Here is a 22,199-nt window from a genome sequence, read left to right as displayed (position 1 = left end):
CCTGTGTAATGATCATGCGGTTTAGTCAGCTTCTTGATATGCCACACCTGTCAGGTGGATGGATTATCATGGCAAATGAGAAATGCTCACTAATAGGGAAGTAAACATTTGTGCACCAAATTTGAGAGAATRTATTTTTGTGTATTTGGAAAATTTTAGGGATCTTGTATTTCAGCTTATGAAACCAACACTTTAAACCTTACGTTATATTTTTGTTCAACGTGTGTGTGTGTGTGTGTGTAATATCTACAGTGACAAGAAAAAGTATGTGAACCCTTTGGAATTACCTGGATTTCTGCCTAAATTGGTCATCAAATTTGATCTGTGATTATCTAAGTCACAACAATAGACAGTGTGCTTAAACTAATAACACAAATGATTGCATTTGTCTTGTCTATTGAATACATAATTTAAACATTCACAGTGTAGGTTGGGAAAAGTATGTAAACCCCTAGGCTAATGACTTCTCCAAAAGCTAAATTGGAGACGTTTAGAGCTGCCCTGCCCTATAAAAAAACCTCACAATTGGAGTTTGCTATTCACAAGAAGCATTGGCTGATGTGAACCATGCCTCGATCAAAAGAYATCTCAGAAGACCTAAGATTAAGAATTGTTGACTTACATAAAGCTGGAAAGGGTTACAAAAGTATCTCTAAAAGCCTTCATGTTCATGAGTTAATTTAAGCAGACTGTCTATTGTTGTGACCTAGATGAAGAGCAGATACATTTATGACCAATTTATGCAGAAAATCAGGTATTTCCAAAGGGTTCACAAATTTTCTTGCCACTGTATGCATGTACAGTTGAAGTCGGAAGTTWACATACAGCTTAGCCAAATACATTTAAACTCGGTTTCACACAATTCCTGACATTTAATCCTAGTAAAAATTCCCTGTCTTAGGTCAGTTAGGATCACCACTTAATTTTAAGAATGTGAAATGTCAGAATAATAGTAGAGAGAATGATTTATTTCAGCTTTTATTTCTTTCATCACATCCCCAGTGGGTCAGAAGTTTACATATACTCAAATAGTATTTGGTAGCATTGCCTTTAAATTGTTTGACCCAAGTTAAACATTTTGGGTAGCCTTCCACAATAAGTTGGGTGAATTTGGCCCATTCCTCCTGACCGAGCTAGCGTAACTGAGTCAGGTTTGTAGCCCTCCATGCTCGCACACGCTTTTTCAGTTCTGCCCACATTTTTTATAGGATTGAGATCAGGGCTTTGTGATTGCCATTCCAATAACTTGACTTTGTTGTCCTTAAGCCATTTTGCCACAACTTTGGAAGTGTGCTTGGGGTCATTTGTCCATTTGGAAGACCCATTTGCGACCAAGCTTGAACTTCCTGACTGATGTCTTGATGTTGCTTCAATATATCCACATCCCTCCTCATGATGCCATCCATTTTGTGAAGTACACCAGTCCRTCCTGCAGCAAAGCACCCCCACAACATGATGCTGCCACCCCCGTGCTTCACAGTTGGGAGGGTGTTCTTCGGCTTGCAAGCCTCACCCTTTTTCCTCCAAACATAACGATACGATGGTCATTATGGCCAAACAGTTCCATTTTTGTTTCATCAGACCAGAGGACATTTCTCCAAAAAGTACGATCTTAAATGCAGATGCAAACCGTAGTCTGGCTTTTTTGTGGCTTCTTCCTTGCTGAGCGGCCTTTCAGGTTATGTCGATATAGGACTTGTTTTACTGTGGATACAGATACATTTGTACCCGTTTCATCAAGCATCTTCACAAGGTCCTTTGCTGTTGTTCTGGGATTAAATTTGCACATTCATCTCTGGGAGACAGAACACGTCTACTTCCTGAGCGGTATGATGGCTGTGTGGTCCCATGGTGTTTATATTTGCGTACTATTGTTTGTACAGATGAASGTGGTACCTTCAGGCATTTGGAAATTGCTCCTGAGGTCTTGGCTGATTTCTTTAGATTTTCCCATGATGTCAAGCAAAGAGGCACTGAGTTTGAAGGTACGTCCACAGGTACACCTCCAATTGACTCAAATGATGTCAATTATCCTATCAGAAGCTTCTAAAGAAATGACATAATTTTCTGGAATTTTCCAAGCTGTTTCAAGGCACAGTCAACTTAGTGTATATGTACACTTCTGACCCACTGGAATTGTGATAGTGAATTATAAGTGAAACAATCTGTCAGTAAACAATTGTTGGAAAAATGACTTGTGTCATGCACGAAGTGCATGCACTAACCTACTTGCCGAAACTATAGCTTGTTAACAAGAAATTTGTGGAGTGGTTGAAAAACGAGTTAGCCTCCAACCTAAGTGTATGTAAACTTCCGACTTGAACTGTGTGTGTGTGTGTGTATGTGTGAGATATATATATATATGTGGACACCTGCTCGTCGAACATTTCATTCCAAAATCATGGGCATTAATATGGAGTTGGTCCCCCTTGATGCTATAACAGCCTGCACCCTTCTGGGAAGGCTTTCCACTAAATGTTGGAACATTGCTGCAGGGACTTGCTTCCATTCAGCCACATGACCATTAGGGAAAATCGGGCAATGATGGGCGATTAGGCCTGGCTCGCAGTCGGCGTTCCAATTCATCCAAAAGGTGCTCGATGGGGTAGAGGTCAGGGATATTGTTTTGGCATTGCTGGATTACTGACAGGGCACATGCCCATTYCTTTTGTTATGTTTGAGCATAAGAACACAAATGGCCATGGCAAAATGTGTAGAATTGGAAATAGGAAATTAACTTTCACACAGCAATATTCTCTCTCAGCGCCATGGGAAAATGTTTACAATTAGAGAATTAAACCATTTTTAAACTAGGGGAAACACTGATGGTATTGTATATTACTAGAGTATTCATACCGCTGAACTTCAATCAGTTTTCACTGCACACTATACGGTCTACAAAACCAAGGTACTGAAATAACACAATATTGACACAGTGTTACAGCAGAGATAGGTAATAGGTATCAGAGACAAAAAAGACAAAGGACAGAGTCCATGCAGGACAAGAGGTGAAACGTACCATGCTGTTACATGCAGAGGGGGAGAGGGGGGCTAACCATCGTAGGAGTCCAACAGAGGCAGTGAACCCTTTCTGCCTCCATACACCCCACGCTGAGACAGAATGAGAAAGACAGAAAGAGRGGGAGATTGTGAAAGTGAGAAATATACCGTGAGTAGAGACGGTGGTCGTCAACCAAAAGAAAATAGAGACGTTTTAAAAAGGTGTGAAGGAGAGAGAACGGGTTAAAAGGCATGTGTGTTTAAGTTAAAGAAACAATGTGTACAGGGCAGGGGTGTGTCTTACCTGTAAAGTGTCTGTGGCTTTGAGGGAGTTGTCCAGAGTGTGTCTCCTCTCCATCTGGTCCAGTGTAGAGTAGGCTTCTAAGATGTAGGGAGGAAGAGCATAAATCCCTGATAAAAATAATGTATTAGCTGGGCTTAGCTTTGTGAGTTTTTTTTTGGATACTCACCAGGCCCTAGGTCATTCAGTGGAATCATGTCCCTCTTCTCCCCTGTCGAACAAACAAAAGCCATTACATTCTGTTTGCTTCCCTGAAGTTCCTACGGTTTATGTCTAGCTTTAACTTGCTGTTAAGGTGCAAGTCTGATGCAAATACAACTCTATTCCAAGAGTCACCTCTGTCTAGCAGTGGCATGGTAGTGTCCTCATAGGTCCCATTGGTGCGTGTAGAGGGGCCGTTGGCGGTGGGGTTGAGGTTCACCATGAAGTCGGTCTTCTTCCAACCATCCTTCTCCAGGGGGCGCCGCAGATCCTTGTGCCCCCACACCAGCTGTAACACCTGGCCTGCCCCACGCACCTCCCGCTCAGACCGCTTACTGCAGGACCAATAGACATACACTCCGTTAGACATGTACTGTATGAACACTGACCTATCAGTCACAAACGGCAACAAAATAACTTGTTAATGAGCAGTTCAGTTCCACACGCAAACACACTCTCACCCATCCTTGTTGATGAGTACCAGTCTCTCGATGCCTTGGGAGGCCCTGAGGGTCTTGGCGGCCTCCAGGCTGTTGCCCAGCACCTCAGTGAGCGTGCTCAGTACAGACACCACCGTCTCCTCAGACAGAGGTCGTYCCGACTGGCTCTGGCCACCCGGCAGGTCTGCCACCAGGTGGGGCACAGCGTGCTTACCTATGGGAGGACAATACATCCACTCTTTAGTGTATCTGGGCAAAAAAAATTAATCTATCTGCTGATGAAAAACGTATTTCCTCATGAAATTGTCATAACATACGATATCTGATACACCAACTTACCGAGCAGCTCGCGGTTGCGGTTGTCGATGGCCAAGTTCCTCAGGGCTCCCGACATGGCTCTGACCACGCGGTCGTTCCCATGAGCCAGCAGCTCTGCCATCATGGGCAGGCCCTTCTCCAGACGCACCGTGGCCCGGATATAGCGACCATACTGAGGGACAGAGAGGGAGGGAGAGGGAGTAATCTGCGACCAACGCCATTGGGGTAATGCTATGGATCAGAAAATGATAGGCAAGACAAGGAGATTCAGGTAAAGGTGAGAGGTGAGAGGCTGTCCACTCACAGTCCAGCGTCCGGCACACAGGTTCTGTACAGCCCCGGCTGCGGCCTCCAGCACTGAGGGGTTCTGGCTCTCTCTCAGCAGCGACGTGTACACACGCACCACCTCTGGCTGGAACAACAGCTCATAGCCTGGTAGGAAGAGYGATTTCAGTAACTGATTCTGTGTCCACTGTTTTCGTATGGTGTTTTGACTTACCTTTGGCAGGCATCGTCCTCTTCGGAATATCAACCTGGTCCACACTCCCGTCATCCGCATCCTTCTTACCTGGAGAGAGAGGATGATGAGTGGGGATGAGGAGAGGACAAAACGATCTGGAGCTCATTCTGATTGAGGTAGATGTAAAATAAATAAATACATGTTATGCGCATCTGAATCTGTTCCACCTCAGCCCTTTAATAGATGCAGTCTCCTCAGAAAGACATCATGGTATCATGCACTAGTTGAACAGCATGCACTCCGTTTGTCACGTCCCATTTACAGTAAAGGCAATGTTAAGACCAGCCAGCGTTAGGAAAAGCCCTTATTTAGCCACAGTACAATACAACACCAAGCCGGCTGCYTTTACYGCAGCCCAATTCTGATATTTTTGACGAATCACATCAGATATTTTTCAGCGCTGATCTGATTGGTCAAAAGACCAATTAGTGAAAAACAAMATCAGAATCGGGCAACCTGCATAAACGCAGCTGAAAAGAATCTTACCTTTGGAAAACCACTCATCTAAACAGGACAGGAACACAAAAAGAGGATGGGTGGAGGACAGAGGGAGGGAAGGAGAGAGTGAAAAACTGAAATAGTAACCCAGCCACCAACAAGCACAAACCCATCAGAACCACAAGAGCAAACCCCAGCCCATGGCACCCTATCATCACACACAAAGTAGGATTATGTTTCCACTAACCACAGATCTAAGGTCAGTCTAAATCTCACAGCCCTTTTAATGAGTAAGGACTGGGGAGAGGGTGATCTGATCCTAGATCTGGAGTTAAGGGAAACTTTCTACCTCTAGCCACAGAGAACACACAGTGAACTATGACCTTTAACCCATAAGAGTTTACGCCCTGCTCGTCGAACATCTCAGTCCAAAATCATGGGCATTAATATGGAGTTGGTCCCCCCTTTACTCTTCTGGGAAGGCTTTCCACGAGATGTTGGAACATTACTGCGGGGTCTTGCTTCAATTCAGCCACAAGAGCATTAGTGAGGTCGGGCACTGATGTTGGGCGATTAGGCCTGGCTCCCAGTCGGCATTCCAATTAATCTCAAAYGRGTTTGATGGAGTTGAGGTCAGGGCTCTGTGCAGGCCAGTCAAGTTGTTCCACACAGATCGACAAACCACTTCAGCACTGACCTCGCTTTGTGCACGGGGGTATTGTCATGCTGAAACAGGAAGGGGCKTTCCCCAAATTGTAGCCACAAAGTTGGAAGCACAGAATCGTCTAGAATATCGTATGCTGTATCGTTAAGATTTCCCTTCACTGGAACGAAGGGGCCTAACCCMAACCATGAAAAAGTGTATTTAAACCCTTATTTTTGTCATGAAACAGTCTCCATATACACTCACATCCATTTTTGAGTGGTACTGGGGGCCTTCAGACAAGTCTCGAGGCCTGTGGGCATCCTAGAGCAAAACCACCAACATTTTCATGAGTCTCACCTTTAAACTGTTGGACGCTACAGACAGAATTTGACAGATCTTCTGTACKGACTGACTTCAGACGAGTCCCAAGACGCGTGTGGGGTTTGGACGCTACAGACGACTTTATGAAAAGASCGATTTTCAGGATGACTTATGGTCTGACAAGCTCTAGCGCTGATTGAGATGCATCCAATGGGAAAAAACAGATCTCTAGCTTAAACAGATATGTTTATTTTGCTAATAAGATTTCCGGGGGGGCGCGGACATCAACCTTTTGGGGTTACAGACCGGTTACTGACCTTTGCCCTTCCGTGAGCCGAAGCAGCCGGCCTTGTTGGAGCCGGGGGTGGGGCCCTGGTTTAGGGGTGCGGCCTCCTGGTAGCGCTCGCAGCCGGGAACCTCTCGGTGAACCTGATAGGACAGATTCCTCAGCAGACAAACACTGTTCTCCACCAACTGCACAGAGACAGGGAGACGGGAGGTTATAAAGGGTCATTACTCAAGTAAGTAAAATTCATCAGCAATCGATTAGAAGCTATGGGGTTGAGTTAAACACCTTGTTGTCCACATCTTTGCGGTTGATCTGTGATTGGACAATGTACATCAGTGAGTCCACCAATCCTGCACACTCTCTCAGCTTCCGCCTGGCCTCACTACGTTCTGAGCTCACGTTTCTGAACAAAACAAAAAATATATAGTTACAATGTTTAGGGTTCAACATCCCCAATACATACTCCCTTTGTCCGTTCATCTCCTGCTGTCCGCTTCCTCTCCCTCCACGTACCTCAGACAGCCAGCTGTGTTGGTGAGGGACGTCTCCCACTCCAGGTGTCGTGGTTTGAGGTTCTCCTCTCCTCCTGCCTCGTTCCCTCTCTCCCAGCCCGAGTGAGCTACCATCACCTCGTCTGAGAGGGCGTGTAACGCGTGGTCCACGATCTCCATCTTCACCAAGTCGTGAGACGATAGGTTCCACAATGTGCCTGAGGAAGAAGAGGGAGATGAGTCCATCATCTTCATGACTCTCAGTTCTCTGATTGGGACCAATAATAAGGAATTATAGTAGAGGTGATAAGGCTGAAGTATAGTAGGAATACTACACAGTAATGTTTTACTGTCCCATAACTAGTACTGTAATAGAGTAGTTATAACAGTCAGTCCCTCCAAAATTCCATGATTACAATTTTGGGGCAAAATCAAATTCCTGCATATTATGAGGGCTATTTCCACAAAAAAAACGTAAAATCTCAATATTAACACATAAAACGGAGCCATCACCGCAGTACACAAAGAGTACTCGTAATCTCAACTTCACCGCAAAATCGCCGCATATGGTTCAATCAAACCACACGTCAAACTTTGCCGTCTGTGCATTTCCGCGACAAATTGGTAAAAATCATTGCATATTGCTATGCAAAATTACAGAATTGCCGGAGCAAAATCAAGCATTTTTGCCAGCATACAGCACAAAAAAATCCCTTCGAAATCTTGGAGGGACTGAACAGTAGTATTACCTGTAATGGTGTCAGTGAGGTCTTGGTCTCTGGCCTTCCTCAGTAGCCGGACTAAGGCGGGGATGCCGTCACAGTTCTTGATGGCGATCTTGTTGTCGTGGTCTGGTCCGTACGAGATGTTCTTGAGGGCCCCGCAGGCCGAGTGGTGTACATCCCTCTTGGGGTTGTCCAGCAACGAGACCAGAGAAGGGATCCCCTTTAAACGACGCACCTCCGATTTCACCTACATAACCAACATGGTCACACACCAAACCCATCCTAAAAAACTGACAGCAGTACTTTAACACTTGTAATATCCATAATTTCAATAGAAATCTGTGTGTTTGCTGGTATACAAGGTTTGTGTGTGTGTGTGTGTGTGTGTGTGTGTGTGTGTGTATGTGTGTGTGTGTTACCTTGTCGTTCTTGAAGGTGAGGTGCTGGAGGAAGGCAGCAGCATTGGTTTTGACCGGGTCCAGCCTGTAGTTCAACATGGCGATGACCTCAGGGAGCTCCGGCTGTCTCCAGGATGTGGGCGGACCCTTCCTCAGGGTGCTGTCCAATGACGCCATACTTCCTCTCTCCATGTTGAGGCCCCAGGTGTAGGGGTCYACTCCTCCCATGTCCCCTTCCAAAGTGTCCTCACAACTCCTAAGGGACAATTGGACAAATCAGACGCGAATTAATTGGTGTGTGTGTGTGTGTGTGTGTGTTGTACATACATATCCGAGTGGTGTGTGTCTACCTGAGCCTGCGTCTGTCCAGTCCTCCTGGGCCTGGGCCTAGTCGTGGCATAGTGCCGTATCCTGGATGCATGGTGGGAGGAGCCATACTGTACTCCACATCATCATATCCCAGACTCCTCTGGTCATCCTCCATGCCATAGTGGCCCTGGTGGGCGTAGCGCCTGCCCCCCATCTCCAGGGCACTTCCCATGCCACTCACCCCTCGCCCCACCTGGGGCTGGGCTGCGTAGGGGTCCAGCTGCTGTCTACTGGGGGCACGGTACCCAGAGTCAAGGGTCCTGTACCCATCTGCAGGTCTGGAGAGAGACAGAAGAACAATTATACCAAAGATAGGAAATCTTCACAAAGAAATACTAGCATTTTTCTTTCTTTACAGTGCTTTTTGGCYTTTTCACAAACTTTAATGACAGTGGCAGTGGTCTGACCTGTAGCGGTCGTCCATGCGTGTGCCTCTGCTCAGGCTAGCATAGGCCTCAGAAGGCGGGGCACCCCTGTAGTCGTCATAACCCCCCGCGGGACCGTAGTGGTAGTTCCTGGGGACCGTGGCTGTGGGGTAGTCCCCCCCTCCACCCTGCCTGTAGGAATGGTCCAGAGTGGCACTGTAACCGCCCATGCCCGAGACAGACACTCCCCCGTCAATGGACATCGAATCAGAGGGCAGGACAGTACGTGAGGTGATCACCTTCATCTGCAGAAGAGGAAGTACATCACCATGAGACAGGAAGTTGTAGATAATCGTTTGTCATCCATGGAGGAAATTATTTTCAGTTACAGTACAAAGTGTGTGTTTATACCGCGTTCCCTGCACGCCGCCCATTGGATCCATCGTCTGAGAAGGCAGAGTGTACTTCCTGGGAATCACCTTCTGGTGTGTAGCTCTCATCTAGAGCGCCATGTGCTGGGTCCACCATCCTGTACTGTTAACACAGAGCATCACACACAGAGCATCACACACAGAGCATCACACACAGAGCATCACACACAGAGCATCACACACAGAGCATCACACACAGAGCATNTCACACACAGAGCATCACACACAGAGCATCACACACAGAGCATCACACACAGAGCATCACACACAGAGCATCACACACAGAGCATCACACACAGACCTGTGTCCCGTTAATGTATCCCTCACTCAGTTTCAGTCGTTCTATGTCTGCATCCCCCAGACGCCCGTTCTGAGGAGGAGAGAGAGAAACAGTCAACCAAGAGAACTCATATCCACAGGCGTCTTTAGAGACATTATAGAGGATCCAACTGGGTTGTAGTCTAGGCTACAACATCTCCCTACAATCACTCGAACACTGCTGGCGTCATGACAACCAAAGAGACCCTGTTCTCTCAATACCTCAGTCATCGGCCACAATTGAATACTTTGAAAATGTATCCTCTCTTTCCTTCTCCCTTTGAGGTAATCAATGACCAAACKATTTCTTCTTTCACCACTCATTTCATGTTAGACCACTTCAATGAAGGATGGATAGATGGGTGGAGGACAAAAAAAAGGTGGGTCCATGGCTGTAGGTCAGACTCACWTTTTTTTTTATAACTATCCCAAGATAGACCCCAGTGTCGTTTCCAATGGGAGCAAATTAATCAGTAGGTAAGGAGTTGGGCAGAGCCAAGCACAAGCTAGTGAGATCCTATTGGCTCGTTCTAGCATGTATTTGCATATTTCTGTTGGACAACACCTACTCTGTGAAGTGTGCTTGTGCAATAACTCAATTCTCCCTTGCACTCAAACTTAGTCAACTGTTTGAAACAGATGCTAGTTTTGGAAACAGAAAACTATAGGGAGGTCAAGTTTCAAAGAGAAAATTAGCAAAATGCCGGCCAAAATCCATCTTGCTCCATCCCACTGCCGGCCACTGGGCTTCCCCTCACCACCTTATTTGGTAGTGAGTCGAAACGCCAAGAGGATGCTTCACATTTATACATCCGATTAAATATCTGGCTCATTGTTCAATCTGTGCTATAGCAGTGTGGCTGTGTGTAGTGCCTACTCTGTCCTCAAGGGGTCAGGCCTGTTCATCCACTGTTACAGGAGGAAATGCATATTTCCCTTCACATTCTAAAGCTGTTATGTTAACAGGATATGTGTTAAGCACCATGTTTTTGTCTAAACGTGGAATTATACTTAAACTTGGAAGTCAAATTAGATAAACAAAGACACCTGAACCGTGAGAGGCAACACCCACCCAGTGACAGTCATGAAACATTGCTTAACACACTGACTAAGCATGGTAGAGAATGACGGGACAACCTTAAACCAATTAGCCCTGCTAGGATGATTAAAAAAAGTCAAAAAGGCAACCCCTTCACCTTCCCAATCAGCCTGTGTTTACACAGTAAAAAAAGAGGACTTCTCCACGTCCCATCATGGCTCTAAATTCATGATAACGCGTAGCGACTTCACTGCTGTGGACAAACACATGATTACATAACATAGGACATAATTATATTATGAGTTCTTGAAGCAGTTCCTCTTTTAGTTGATACGGTGTATCGTTTAGAATGATGATCTTAGTGGTAGTATGAGGCTGCATGCATGAGAACTGACTGCAGCATTTCAGGTGCAGTTTTGACCACAACATGCTGGGGCAAAGATGAGAATAGCTGTAATTACATGACAGAGGCCTGCAAAGGTATGCAAGGGTGGTATGCAGGTTTTGTGTGAATGTGTGGGGGTGCAGTAAGTGTGGTGYTGAGTGACGGCGTTATGCAGAGGTACGTGATGGAAAACGCATGGCCTGTTAAAGCTGTAGAGATATGTAAACACACACAGTAGTGTGTTAAAGGATAAGGGCTGAAATGCAACGCTCAGATACCACACAATTCACGGCACCAGTGGAGGTACGGAGGGATGGATTATGGGGTTGGATGCGATGGATGGAGGGTGATAACAGCAATCACTGGATGATGGAGGGCTGGATAGAAGGAAAGATGAGGGATGACTGGTCTTTCCGCCGGCATCTAGAAACAGCCCTAGGCAATCTCCCCTGGGGAGACGTGGATGGGGTCTGGGCTTTTACCTGTGTGTGGGGGAGGGGGCGGGACGGGGGGCTGAGCAGGCTCACTCTCCTCCTCTCCTCCTCCAGCGCTCTGGTCAGCTGTTCAAACTGCACCTCCTGCTCTCTCACCGACTCCAGGAGAGCCGCAGCGCTCTCGCACTGTTCCATACACTCTACAGAGAGAGCACACACACTGTTCCATACACTCTACAGAGAGAGCACACACACTGTTCCATACACTCTACAGAGAGAGCACACCACTGTTCCATACACTCTACAGAGAAGAGCACACACACCACTGTTCCATACACTCTACAGAAGAGAGCACACACACACACACACTGTCCATACACTCTACAGAGAGAGCACACACACACACACTGTCCATACACTCTACAGAGAGAGCACACACACACACTGTTCCATACACTCTACAGAGAGAGCACACACACACTGTTCCATACACTCTACAGAGAGAGCACACACACACTGTTCCATACACTCTACAGAGAGAGCACACACACACACTGTTCATACACTCTACAGAGAGAGCACACACACACACTGTTCCATACACTCTACAGAGAGAGCACACACACACACTGTTCCATACACTCTACAGAGAGAGCACACACACACTGTTCCATACACTCTACAGAGAGAGCACACACACACACTGTTCCATAAACTCTACAGAGAGAGACACACACACTGTTCCATACACTCTACAGAGAGAGCACACACACACTGTTTCCATACACTCTACAGAGAGAGCACACACACACACACACACACACACTGCTCCATACACTCTACAGAGAGAGCACACACACACACCATGCTCCATACACTCTACAGAGAGAGCACACACACACTGTTCTATACACTCTACAGAGAGAGCACACACCACACACACACACCGACCCACTGTCCATAACACTCTACAGAGAGAGCACACACACACTGTTCTATACACACTACAAGGCTTGGGCAGTATACCGGGGTATTTTTCAATACCGTCAAAACTATTTCTTTAAAGTTTCTCAATGCATTTTTATATTTGTAAATACTTTTAAAGTAAATACGTGCAGTCAAATTGTGCAGTTGGTTAGGAGATAAAGCAGATTGCGTTCTTCATGTCACCTGTCACATTATGAAGCTTACCGTAGTTCCCCAGAACAGTCACYCGTTTGTTTGTAAATAGCACAACGGGGAAAAGCGGAAGCAGTTGAGTCAAGCTGTGTACTGACAAGGGTCACATTTTCTATTGAAATTCAGTGTTATGCTTCAATAAAGTGATCAGGGACGGGACGGGCAACTATAGTTTTCCTTCGCAGGAAATACATTAGTGCAACACAGTCGGCAGAAAATAGCTTCATTTTCAGAGGACAACAGAAGTGCAACTATTTGGCTGGTAGTCACACAAGTAAATGAGCTTACAATGAAAAAGCAAAGGTCTTTTTAGCAAAAACTATGCATGGCCATATTTCTAATGTTTATCATAGGAAATATAGCTGGCTATATTCTAATGTCATACTTAAAATGAATCTTGTATTTTACTGGTGAAAAGCAGGCTGGCTACACCGACAAAAGAAGCTACACAGTCAGAGAAATTCCGCTGATAGAATGCCGGTGAATTCTCATCCGAGTAGAGAAGTGCAACTGAAGCACAAAATGAGTGATGCCGAACACAAATTAAAATAAGCATTTTAGATCTGCGTTTACAAAAACGCAGCAAGATATTTCTTAAGCATTCCTTTTTCCTGTGTGAAAAACACAGAGTTCGGCGTTAACTCGACCTCTAAGTTTAACTTGCTCTTATCTAATTAAGTGCATTAATTAATAAGGTGACGGGTCATCATAGTGTGCTAGCTTTCTGRCGTGTTTGAGAAGTCAAAGCCCTTTGGATGAGTTATTTGTACATCTGCCACTGATATCTTGATTTTCTTTTGAGCAGGCAGGTCTGTTACCCTAGCGACTCCAGACAGACCGCGTGTACACATGCTGCTCCTTCAGACACGTATGCGTACATTTTTTATTTTTAAATATTATTATTTATTTTTTTACATTCGCTTGTAATAGTCCTTGTAAACTCACAATAATTACATTCGGTAGCTCCTACACATACATATATATATATATATATATATATATTTCACTTCAGTTTATTTTAATTTGTACTCATTACCATATTTAGCTAGTAGCCTCCATGGAAATTCACTACTACTTGTGGTCATTTTGTTAGCATTCTGTAATAGACACCCAGTGTTTTTTGGCACCCCCTCGAGTACTAAGCCAGTAATACTGTAACTTCCGGGATGAGAGAAGGACGGTATGAAGATATGTTTGGGCAGTATACAGATTTTCCTACACTCTACTGAGAGAGCCACGTTACACACACACACTAAAGAGAACCCCACACACACACCCTCCATAGTAGTATGAAAAGCACTAAAGCAAAGAGCAGGAAGCCTCAAATCTCATGAAATCCCTAAGGTTTGACCAGCTATCAAAGGTAACTATGTAGTCACGATAACAGAACTAACTTCAATACCAGGTTTATCACTACACGCGATACCATCACTATACGTGATTCCAAAACAATGTATGAGCCAGTCACAGAATAGCACTTGAGCCAGAGAGAAACTCAGCTACTGCTCTGTTCAATCACTGGGCATCTTTTGAGTTCAATATCATCACAATTGAAAAATGTTAAGTCAATAGTTTAAAAAGACAGCCACGTATGCATTAATGAATCAATTATACAATCATAATCAATTTGACTCTGGTAAAAACAAACTACTAAACAACKATGGTAATAATTTGAATGGTAAATCTCTATGTAAAGTATTCTCGCCTGTATGGACGTGGTATTGCGAACAGTAATGAACATTTTCAACATTTCGTGTTGCATTATTCAAGTGTGTTAACTTCTGTGCAGCATGCGTGGGATGCTAACAAAGCAGGCCAGACAGCTCTAGCAATGAATGAGTAAGTGGAGCAGGTACTTTGCTCTTCGCGCTATAAAGGGGCTGCACTGAAACAGACTCACATGAAACACATTTGACAGAAGTACCCGAACGTAACAAACAGGAGGTTTTTTTGTATCGAAAAAGTAGAGAATCTTCAGTATTTCTGTGCAACACTAAATAGAAGAGCAAAAAAGCAGAGATATACAAACCTTCACCAAGAGGCGTGGATTTTGAGAAGAGGTGAGAGGTCAGGCCAAGGTCAAAGGCTGAGCCCTAGTTGCAGGAGCTCATGGGTAGAGTAGATTAAGTTTGCCAAACCACAAGGCCCAGAAAGAGGAGGATGGATAAGGCAAAAGATACTGCAGAGGGGGACAGAGAAACAAAGGAAAGAGTGAAAATGCATATTTAAACGTTTAAGACTGCAGGAAGATGATTGCTAAACACTTGAGTATGTAGAGTTGAACACAAGTGCTGCTGAGAATCTTTTTTCTTTTTTTACTCCTGTTCACTCCGCTATCATCCAGAAGGCAAGGTCAGTACAGGTGCYTCAAAGCTGCACCGAGACTGAAAAACAGCGTTATCAAGGCTATCAGACTAAAATAACCATCACTAGCCAGCTACCACCCAGTTACTCAACCCTGCACCTTAGAGGCTGCTGCCCTATATACATAGACTTGGAATCACTGGTCACTTTAATAATGTTTACATATTGCTTTATTCATCTCATATGTATATGCTTTATTCTATTCTACTGTATTTTRWGTCAATGCCACTGACATTGCGAACTAATATTTATATAAAAAATGCACACTATATCTGTGAACATATCGTCCGATATTAGCTAAAAATGCCAACATCGGTATTGGACCAATGTCTAGTTTAACAGCGATGTGAAAAAAAATTCAAAGTTGGCGTGCATACCTATATAACGTAATGACGCCACGTAAAATTGTGCTATACGTGCAACACAGCATTCCTAACCTAGCCCACAATGTCTGCTGTGTGGCTGGAGCAGTCAACGAGTCTAGCAGCCATTTGAAAGAGTAACAGCAAGACAACTCAAAGGTGAAATCCATCAACGCCAAGATAATGGAATTCATTGCGCTTGACAAGCAACTGTTTTCTGTCGTGGGTGATGTTGGCTTTCGCGACTGGTCACGCATCGGTACACACTAACGTTACCAAGTGCGCTATTGTTCAGATGTTGCCCTACCGGAGTTACASAGTAATAGCGTCACTGCTATTAGCTTCACAACATACTATGGAACGCCGTTTGGGTCTTTGTGTGTCAAAAAAGATTGACAATAACACTAAGTGTTTTTTGACAAGTTAAATAAGCTTTTAATTTGAAATGTCAAATAAACAGTTATATTATAGAATGTTGTGTGTTCTGAATTTCAACATGCAAGCCAAGCGCCACACTATCAGTAGCACTGTCAAAGCTGTACAAAAAAGTCAGCAAACAAGCAAATACCGGCCACGAACTGTGTGTTTATAATACCGCGTTGGTAATAAAGTATTATTTGTTCGACCGCAACTTCTGGGGTAGCTAGCTAGCTTAGTACCTAGCTAGCGCCAATACAACCAGCCTGAAAACAAGAAACTGCAGTCATTTTCACTATTCTTAGCAATGATTTAGGAATCCTTGTGAGTAAGTATTAGCTAGGTAGCCACTTGTTCGCCTATTGAAATTGACCTTCAGTTCATGAAAATAAATAGCTAGCCAGCTACTTAACCCTGTTGCCCGAAGCTAACGTTATAAACAGCCAGCTAGGGTCACCTGGCTAGTGAGACTTGACCTGACCGGGTTGTGTAGCTAGCCACAATAAGGATTAGCCTTCAAAATAAAAGCCCCTCTTTGAAAGTGATGTAGAAGGTTACAATTGGTGGAATCATGCCATATTTAGACTATATAATGTTAAACAAGGTTGAAATGTGAAGCATTTAACTGTACTAGAACGCTTAAAAAGGCTGCAAAAAAATGTGATATCGGTATCAGTTTTTTTGGCAAGGAAACTATTGGATATCGTATCGACCAAAAATGTCATATCGATGCATCACTAATGTATTTCTTAATTCCATTCATTTACTTTTATATATGTGTGTATTGTTGTGAATTGGTTTTAGATACTACTGCACTGTTGGAGCTAGGAACAAGCAATTCGCTACACCCGCAATAACATCTGCACATGACCAATAAAATGTGATTTCTGTTKATTTGGTGAAACAGCACCAAATGGGTATCCCACCAGACAATACACACACCTATATTACACTAGCTTTAACAGTATAGTAGCTGTGGTTCAGTTGAGACTGCAGCTCTTGTCTGGGCCAGACAAAACACATTGTCAGCAGAGACAAGAACACCAACTCCCAGGATCCATCTCTCCTCTCCTTTGTTTAATGCCCTCCAGTACGGTCCGTCCCTCCCCCAGCCCATTTCTCACTCACTCTCCCAACCTCGCCTTAAGCCCCGTCGCTCCTTTTTCTCTCGACCAATCGCAATCCATCCTCCTCTCCCCCTCTGTCAACGTCCCCTCTTTCATCCCTCTCCCTCACTGTTTTTCGTTCCAGCCTCTTCAGAGCACACAATAGAACGGAATACAGTATTATCAGAGCCAGACAAACAGGCTCAGACGGTAGTAATTACTCTTATCTGCTGATAAAACATCTCATGCACCCACTGGTTCCTGGTTTAWAAAAGGTTACTATACCAAGGCTCCACACACAAACAAGCACAGACATACACCTGTCAAACCGGTTTGGCTAGGGAGGGGCATGGGGAGAGACCGAGGTGACCACATTTCTTTGTCTCTTTCGGTCTGACACACATACAGACACAGGACTCTTGGTATACTACTGCCTCTCTCAACAGCTACTGAAAACCAGGAGTAAGAGCTGTGGTTTAAGGGTCAGCCACATTGGGAAATCTGACTGCCGATGGGTACTTTGCACCTGTACCCAGAGAGCCGTCAGTTAACAGTTTTACCTCCGATTTGCTTCTTTTAAATACTCATGGCCACAAGGTGGCAGTAGCTTGTTTGGCTTGTGTCTGCTGTTGCTAAGGTACGCTAACTGGCAAGCTACACTAACGTTGCTCGCTAGCTATTTTGTAATAAGCCGTTGTTGACACTAACCAGATTGCCACAACTAGATAACTAGCAACATCCTTATATCACAATGGATTTGTAAAAAGATATACAAAATATTTAAAAAGCCGCTACCTGTCGAGAGTCAATGGAATAGCTAGCTATGTTGTGCTAAATGGCTTTACTAACCATTTAGTTAACAGATAGCAAGAGAAATGGCCGTATGGGATAATGGAGAGTGAATTAAATGATTTCTTCATCTTGATAGATTGCTAGCTTGGTAGAGCATTTAGTGTTGTGTGCATTGTGCTTCCTGGCTCAGTAAGAAAGCTAACGTTAGCTAGCTAACTAATGAAAAGGTGCACATTAACAACCTAACAAAATTCCTTCTTCTAGGACAAAACTCCTTAGCAGATGTAAAGATTTTCTTTAGAAAAACAAACTACAACAAAGTTGCATATTTTAACAATTGATGAAAAGGGAGTGGTTTACACTGAGAAAAGTTCCCTCTGTCAGTGCATACACTGATTGGCTCCAAGTCAAGTTCTCTGCCACTGACGAGCATTTCGATTCTACAAGTAGAAACGGCAGGGGTGTAATCAATACTCAGATTTATACCCATTTAATCCAAAAGGAAAATGCAACCAAGAGTTTTACCAAATGACCGTACGACAGATCACATTTTCACCCTAACTGACAAACAAAACAGCAAAATCTTCAAGCTTTGATAAATAAAAAAAAGGCTGATTCAATTTGGCATGAGGGCCTGCTATGGAAAGTAYTGTTGGGGGAAAAACATGACATAAAATGTCTTTCCACAGGACCAGGTGGTGAGACAGGGATGCAGCTTAAGCCTCACCCTTAACATATATCAACYAATTGYGGAGGGCACAAGAACAGTCTGCAGCACCCAGCCTCACCCTGAGGATCTGGTGCATCTGTCCCCAACAAAGGAGGGCCTACGCAGCACCTAGATCTTCTGTACAGATTCTGTCAGACCTGGGCCCTGACCGTAAATCTCAGTAAGACAAAAATGGTGTTCCAAAAAAGGTCCAGTCGCCAAGACAACAAATTCCATCTAGACACCGTTGCCCTAGAGCACACAAAAACTACAAACCTCGGCCTAAACATCAGCGCCACAGGTAACTTCCAAAACTGTGAACGATGTGTGAAGGCAAAAAGGGCCGTCTAAGCCATCTAAAGAAACATACCAATTAGGATCCGTCTAAAAATACTTGAATCAGTTATAGAATCCATTGCACTTTGTGGTTGTGAGGTCTGGGGTCCGCTCACCAACCAAGAATTCACAAAATAGGGCAAACACCAAATTGAGACTGCATGCAGAATTCTGCTAAAATATCCTCCATGTACAACATAAAACAAATAATGCATGCAGAGCATAATTAGGCCAACACCCACTAATGATCCAAAACCAGAAAAGAGCCGTTAAATTCTACAAATATCTAAAAGGAAATGATTCCCAAACCTTCCATAACAAAGCCATCGCCTACAGAGAAATGAACCTGGAGAAAAGACCCCTAAGCAAGCTGGTCCCAGGGCTCTGTTCACAAACACAAACATAGAATGCTATTTGGCTCTAAACAGAGAGTACACAGGGGCAGAATACCTGACCACTGTGACTGACCCAAKATTAAGGAAAGCCTTGACTATGTACAGATTCACTGAGCATAGCCTAGCGATTGAGAAAGGCCACCATAGCCTGTCTTCCCTTGAGAGCCAGTCCTGCCTATGTGCCCACTGCCCACAAAATGAGTTGGGAACTGAGCTGCACTTCCTAACCTCCTGCCAAATGTATGGCCATAGAGACACATATTTCCCTCAGATTAAAGACCCACAAAGAAATTAAAAACAAATCCAATTTTGATAAACTCCCATATCTATTGGGTGAAATTCCACAGTGTGCCATCACAGCAGCAAGATTTGTGCCCTGTTGCCACAAGAAAAGGGCAACCAGTGAAGAACAAACCATTGTAAATACAACTTATATTTATTTTCCCTTTTGTACATCATTACAACACAGTATATAGGCATGACATCTGAAATGTCTTTATTCTTTTGGAACTTGTGTTATGTTTATTGTTAATTTTTAGCTTATTTCACTTTTGTGTGTTATCCATTTCACTTGCTTGGCAATGTAAACATTGTTTCCCATGCCACTAAAGCCCCTTAAACTGAAATTGAATTGAAAGAGCGAGAGGTGCTGACAAAGGGGTAAAAAAGGTGAAAGGAGGAACAGAGGTGTATTGTGAAATGGGAAGGGAGGGTGGGGGGCTGACTCACAGTTTCACCTGTGGGGGACTGAGTGTGTGAGAACGAGAAAGAAGCAGAATGAGAGAAAAATAGTGTGAGAGAAAGTGTCCGAGCCACAGAGAGCAAGGGTGGAGATCAGGCCAGCATGGAATGTGATGACATCACTGAGTAGAACTGCCCTTTAAACAATAGAAATAGTACCTCTAGCTGCCTCGTCGGCTCCCGTCTGATGACTCACCACACACACAAATTCCGGTCCACGTCTATTACAGGCCGATTCCCGCTCCCTTGTTGCTTTTTTTTTTTTTCCCAGAAGAGGAATGGTGGATGTGAAAAAAAAATATTAAAAAAGAGGTAGGATGGATGACAGACAGGGCCAAAAGAGGCAGCTAGAGATACAACTTATATTGTTTAAAAAAGGGATTAATATTTCTCAAGCGGGTTACTTTATTTTGGAATAGAGGGGTTCAGGAATCAGAGATGAGGGGTGTGAAGAAGTGATGAGGATGGATGACATCATTTTAACAAACACACAGCCAAAGGCCACTGCCCACCTGCACAAACTCTTGTCCAGTAACACATGCCCTTATATGGGAAGACGCAGTACAGCAGCACAGAACTGTTGTTATCTGCCCTACAGTCAGGAGAGAAAGAGGGGAGGAGGAGGGAGAAGATAAGGAGTGCTGAATAAAATAAAGTGAAGCTTACATTCCTCAGACTGTGTCGGGTCAAATCGCTACAAAAGTCCCTAGTTAAGACACAACAAACTGTAGTAGGAGAACTGTGGGTTCAATATAGAGACAGCAACATCTCAAGGCAACCCTCGGTCACAGTGACCCATTCACAAAGCGAGCAAAACCCAGTCTGGCATTCCACAGTCTCATTCATTTAGTGAAACCCATCATTACCACTCAWATCCAAATGTTTGTTATCATTTACAAATAAGGAATGTGTGAGTGACTGAGCATGTTTTTTTGGTCATTGGTGTGTGGGTCTGCGTGTCTGAGTGTAAACCACAGAGAGTGGGGAATTCGCAGCTGTTCGTTTGGGAGGCCACTGGAACAATGAGAAGTTTGTGTGAGTGAGCACAAGCGTGAAAGCGTTAGAGTGCGGTTTAGGCTGTGTGTGTTTAAGGGGGGCTGAACTTACTGATTTTGCCTCTGCTTCAATCATCCATCAWGTTGCACACCTTTTAGTTCTCCTTAAATGCTTTCAATATTTGTATTGAATTTATAAAATGTGCAATTGAAATTGTTCAATATTGTCCCTTGTATAGAGGCCAGATTTAGACATAGCTACATAAACTTGGTGTTGAAGACAGGGATGCAAASTGGTGAGGGCCCAAAAAGGCAACACTTTGTTGCACCGAAACATGCAAAAACCATCCCTGTTAGGGGGAAATGCAGGTAACTAGTGGTTCATGTGAACCTAACTCACAGCTAAAAAAATGTAAAGAGAGCAATCCAATGTTATTAGTTGCCTAGACTTTACTGCAAATGACGCTTAAATCTTGAGAAAAAAAAACACTAATATTGCAATTAGCCATGACAGCCTTTATAATAGAACGCTTGTGACCACACACACACACAACAACCTAAATATTGCACATGGGACAACACATCTTAAAGTAGAAATATAATTAAACAAAAAGGCATTATTTTTGCTCTATTATAGTGGCCACTATAGTAGACGTCGATCAAGTGCACAAGGCTACATGTGTGCAAAAATAACGTTGACAGAGTAAAAAAATGTAATAATCCCCCCTCACTCACACARGTGTTACTGTCAAYTGCAACACYACAAGCCATATCTTTGGGCTACACTGCACGTTATTACATTGTACACTTTCTGCCTGTGGACATGTGTTCTACAATGTGCCAGCAGAGCATGATACCCTTTGTTGGCATAATTGATRTCTTTCAGGCAGAGAGTACACCTGGCATACCRCTTTTTATCCACTGTATTGAAAAAGTGAGAAATAMGGAAAGTGTGTGGTGTTCCTTTCACCTCTATAGCGGGATCCAGATTTAGCCCGGRCCAGCTATACTTGTTAAACAAGCAACGSCTCATTTTCACCTAATTCTCTCATTCTGAAAATTAACCAGAATTTAATGGCTTTCGCCATAAAGCCTTTTTGAAATCTGACACAGTGGCTGGATTAACAAGAAGTTAAGCTTMATTTTGATGTATTACACTTGTGATTTTATGAAAGTTAAATATTTATAATACTGTCGGTTGAATTTCGCGCTCTGCAATTTCACCGGATGTTGGCCAGGTGGGACGGTAGCCCATAAGAAGTTAATGGTGGCCGGACCCATCTATGTGAAGCTAGCCACAATAAGGATAAGCCAGAAGTGGACTTTGCAGTTAGCCTTCAAAATAAAAGTATGGCATAATTTTACTATTTGMAT

General features: G+C 43.9%; 1 protein-coding gene across 6 annotated transcripts in view; it reads right to left on the bottom strand.

Moving 5' to 3' along the window:
* Positions 1-22,199, bottom strand: part of LOC111965760 (catenin delta-1) — a 41,263-nt gene that overhangs the window by 5,187 nt on the left and 13,877 nt on the right. Inside the window, exons 3-22 of one of the 6 annotated variants that reach the window (XM_023990035.2) lie at positions 14,638-14,787; positions 11,478-11,629; positions 9,555-9,623; positions 9,234-9,356; positions 8,865-9,127; positions 8,439-8,735; positions 8,110-8,344; positions 7,715-7,937; positions 6,988-7,183; positions 6,760-6,877; positions 6,503-6,659; positions 5,267-5,284; positions 4,760-4,828; positions 4,565-4,692; positions 4,282-4,432; positions 3,964-4,156; positions 3,638-3,837; positions 3,471-3,512; positions 3,305-3,381; positions 3,020-3,111 (exon numbers count right to left, since the gene is read on the bottom strand). In XM_023990035.2, the coding sequence (XP_023845803.1) occupies positions 3,052-3,111; positions 3,305-3,381; positions 3,471-3,512; positions 3,638-3,837; positions 3,964-4,156; positions 4,282-4,432; positions 4,565-4,692; positions 4,760-4,828; positions 5,267-5,284; positions 6,503-6,659; positions 6,760-6,877; positions 6,988-7,183; positions 7,715-7,937; positions 8,110-8,344; positions 8,439-8,735; positions 8,865-9,127; positions 9,234-9,356; positions 9,555-9,623; positions 11,478-11,624 (2,766 nt within the window). In that variant the 5' untranslated portion in view covers positions 11,625-11,629; positions 14,638-14,787 and the 3' untranslated portion in view covers positions 3,020-3,051. The remainder of the gene's footprint in view (positions 1-3,019; positions 3,112-3,304; positions 3,382-3,470; positions 3,513-3,637; positions 3,838-3,963; positions 4,157-4,281; positions 4,433-4,564; positions 4,693-4,759; positions 4,829-5,266; positions 5,285-6,502; positions 6,660-6,759; positions 6,878-6,987; positions 7,184-7,714; positions 7,938-8,109; positions 8,345-8,438; positions 8,736-8,864; positions 9,128-9,233; positions 9,357-9,554; positions 9,624-11,477; positions 11,630-14,637; positions 14,788-22,199) is intronic. The other 5 variants (XM_023990037.2, XM_023990036.2, XM_023990038.2 and 2 more) reach the window with 5 other exon arrangements.

This window comes from Salvelinus sp. IW2-2015, linkage group LG6.2 (genome assembly GCF_002910315.2).
Source record: "Salvelinus sp. IW2-2015 linkage group LG6.2, ASM291031v2, whole genome shotgun sequence".
Taxonomy (NCBI): domain Eukaryota; kingdom Metazoa; phylum Chordata; class Actinopteri; order Salmoniformes; family Salmonidae; genus Salvelinus; species Salvelinus sp. IW2-2015.
Note: the sequence above shows the minus strand (reverse complement) of the source record. Positions and strands in the feature narration are given on the sequence as shown.